This window comes from Cynocephalus volans, chromosome 16, assembly GCF_027409185.1.
Source record: "Cynocephalus volans isolate mCynVol1 chromosome 16, mCynVol1.pri, whole genome shotgun sequence".
Taxonomy (NCBI): domain Eukaryota; kingdom Metazoa; phylum Chordata; class Mammalia; order Dermoptera; family Cynocephalidae; genus Cynocephalus; species Cynocephalus volans.
In genome coordinates, this window is record NC_084475.1 from 62,869,156 (window position 1) to 62,871,771 (window position 2,616).

General features: G+C 44.3%; 1 protein-coding gene across 1 annotated transcript; it reads right to left on the bottom strand.

Moving 5' to 3' along the window:
• Nucleotides 1-1,781: 1,781 nt before the first annotated feature.
• On the bottom strand, nucleotides 1,782-2,351 carry LOC134364770 (interferon alpha-4-like). The gene has a single exon (XM_063080927.1). The coding sequence runs from the start codon at nucleotides 2,349-2,351 to the stop codon at nucleotides 1,782-1,784; it is 570 nt and encodes a 189-aa protein (XP_062936997.1).
• Between the last annotated feature and the right edge of the window lie 265 nt (nucleotides 2,352-2,616).

Sequence of the window (2,616 nt, forward strand, 5' to 3'; positions counted from 1 at the left end):
CATTTAAATACACCCCCCCCCTCCCCACAACACAGAGCATGGAATACTACTCTGCCACAAAAAAGAATGACATACTCCCATTTGCAACAACATGGATGAGCCTGGAGAAATTTATGTTGAGTGAAATAAGCAAAGCACAGAGGTATAAATATCACATGTGCTCACTTATGTAAGGAGCTGTGAGAGAAAGAAGGAAGGAAAGAAAGTCCATAGCAGTGTGTTGGACTTGCAGAGGGACAGAGCATTCCATGGGCTACAAAGTGGAGTAAGGGGGTTGAGGGAGGGAGAGGGAGTTCGGGCATTATCGGGTGGGGGACACAGGGTACAAATGCAATTTGTGCTAATGGGCGTGCTGCCAGTAGGAATCTGGCCCTCACATCATGGGCACAAGGGCTGACAATCAGCTTTCTATCTCATGAATATTCATAAACAATATTCTCTGTGTGTGTGTGTGTGTGTGTGTGTCTGTATATATGTATATATAAAAAATGTCTTCTAACCATGAAAAAAGTATGTATTGCAAAATGGGAAAAACTATACACACAAAAAACCCCGCATTCTTTTCCCGATTTCTTCAAATTTCTGTCTTTCCCTCAGGGTCACTAACTTCTTTTCTCTCATTTCACTTCTACCGACTCCAGTATGGTTTCTGCTTATTCGTTCTACAAACCAAATGTCACTAAGGTTGCCAGTACGGTCTATTTTCCAATGTAGTGGGCAGTTTGAGTTCACACCTTCTGTGGAATCTACTGATTCCTCTTCTCAGCACATTTATTGTTTAGAAAAGACATTTATCGTCTTTGTCTCCAAAGGGTGAGTCCTTATAATGGATGGCTATTCCATCTTCTTCATCTGTGGCTCTTCTGTCCACTTCCTTTAAAGTTTGAAGGTCCTTAGGATCCAGACAATGTCTGTTTCTCCCTCTGTCATCTCTTCCCACATGACCAACTTCATTTCTGCACTTTCAGTTGCCATTATGATCCTCCAGGCATTGAATTCCTTGCCAATTGCAAATTCCTGTGTCCAACTAGTGCTGGACATTTGCACTTACATGTCTAGCAATTTGTGGGGCGTATCGGTAATTTTATTTCTATTTCCTGACATGCTTCCATCTACCTTCTGCAGAGAGAATTTTATTGGTTGTTTCATTTTCTCATTATACTGTTTCACATAACTGATATTAAGTATGAGTGTGTTTCTTTTGAGCTCTCTTTCCCTCCAAGAATCAAAGATAGAAGAGAGCATGTTCACATCCATATTCTGAGGGGAACAAACAACCTCTTTTAGGTGAAGTTCATTTTTACCGATAGCTCGAATACACTAATGTTGAGGAGATGAATTGTACCATCTGTCTTTACGTCAGGTTGTAGAGACAGGCTTGGACTTTCTTTTTAAAGAATAAACAAATACAAGCATTTTTCTATAGTAAAAATTTAATGCAGAAAGCAATATAATAGTTTCACAAAATACAAAGAATATATTTTGTTCTATTAAGCACAGTATAAAGGCGTATTGACAAAAACAATTTCAATCTTGTCAACAGTTAGATAAATAAACATTTAAATAAATAAATAGATAGATACATTTGCACGGTCGTCTGTAAGTACCAGTCCCTGCAGGGTTGAACATGACGCTGCTGAACACCCTGAAGGCATCTGACAAACTTGAGGCACTTCATGTCATGATTGTAGCAGAAGTGACAGTCTTGGCGACCGGAGAGCTCAGGAAAGTGCGATAGTGTGTACTCGTCCATGAGAGTCGTTTCCACGTCGGACCAGGTCTCATTGCCTCCTCCCTAATCTTCCCCGCATGTTTATTGATGAAGAGAAGGATCTCACGATTTCTGCTCTCACGACCTCCCAGGCGCAAGGGCTGTGCCTCTTCTCTTTCAGGTAGAGACTGATTCTTTGGAAGTATTTCCTCACGGCCAGTGCGAAGTCCTCGTTCACCAGGGGAGTCTCTTCCACCCCCACCTCCGGCATCAGACAGGCTTCCAGGTCGTCCAGCTGCTGATAGAGTCCAGTGCAGAGTTTGTCCAAGAGGCTCTCATCCCAAGCAGCCGATGAGCCCTCTGTGCAGAAGAGGTTGAAGCTCTGCTGGGTCATCTCATGGAGGACAGAGATGGCTCGGGCCTTCTGCAGCTGGTGGCCATCCAAGTCTTCCTGGGGGAATCCGAAGTCATTTCTGTCCTTCAGGCAGGACAGAGGGGAGATTCTCCTCATTCGTCCCAGGAGTATCAAGGCCCTCCTGGTCCCCAGGCTGTGGGCCTGAGGCAGATCACAGCCCAGAGAGCAGGTCGCCTGGCAGCTGAGCACCAGCAGGGCCATCAGTAAAGGAAAGGGCAAGGCCATTGGGGATCTCGCAGATGCTGCTGGCCTGGCTGAGATGGGCGACTCTGAGCCTTAGCCGCTAGGTTCTCTGAAGAGCTTGCTTTGTGCATGTGTCTTAAATAGGGAACACACTAGTTTCCATTTTTTGGATGCCCGTGTCTTCCTTTCTACTTCTGTTTTTGCTTTCTTTATGCACTCTCTACATACTTTGAGAGCAGCGTTTCTCCACCTTTTTCTTTTCTCTTTTATTTCTTTCATGGTGGCCTGCTCATCCCTTTCCTCCAGA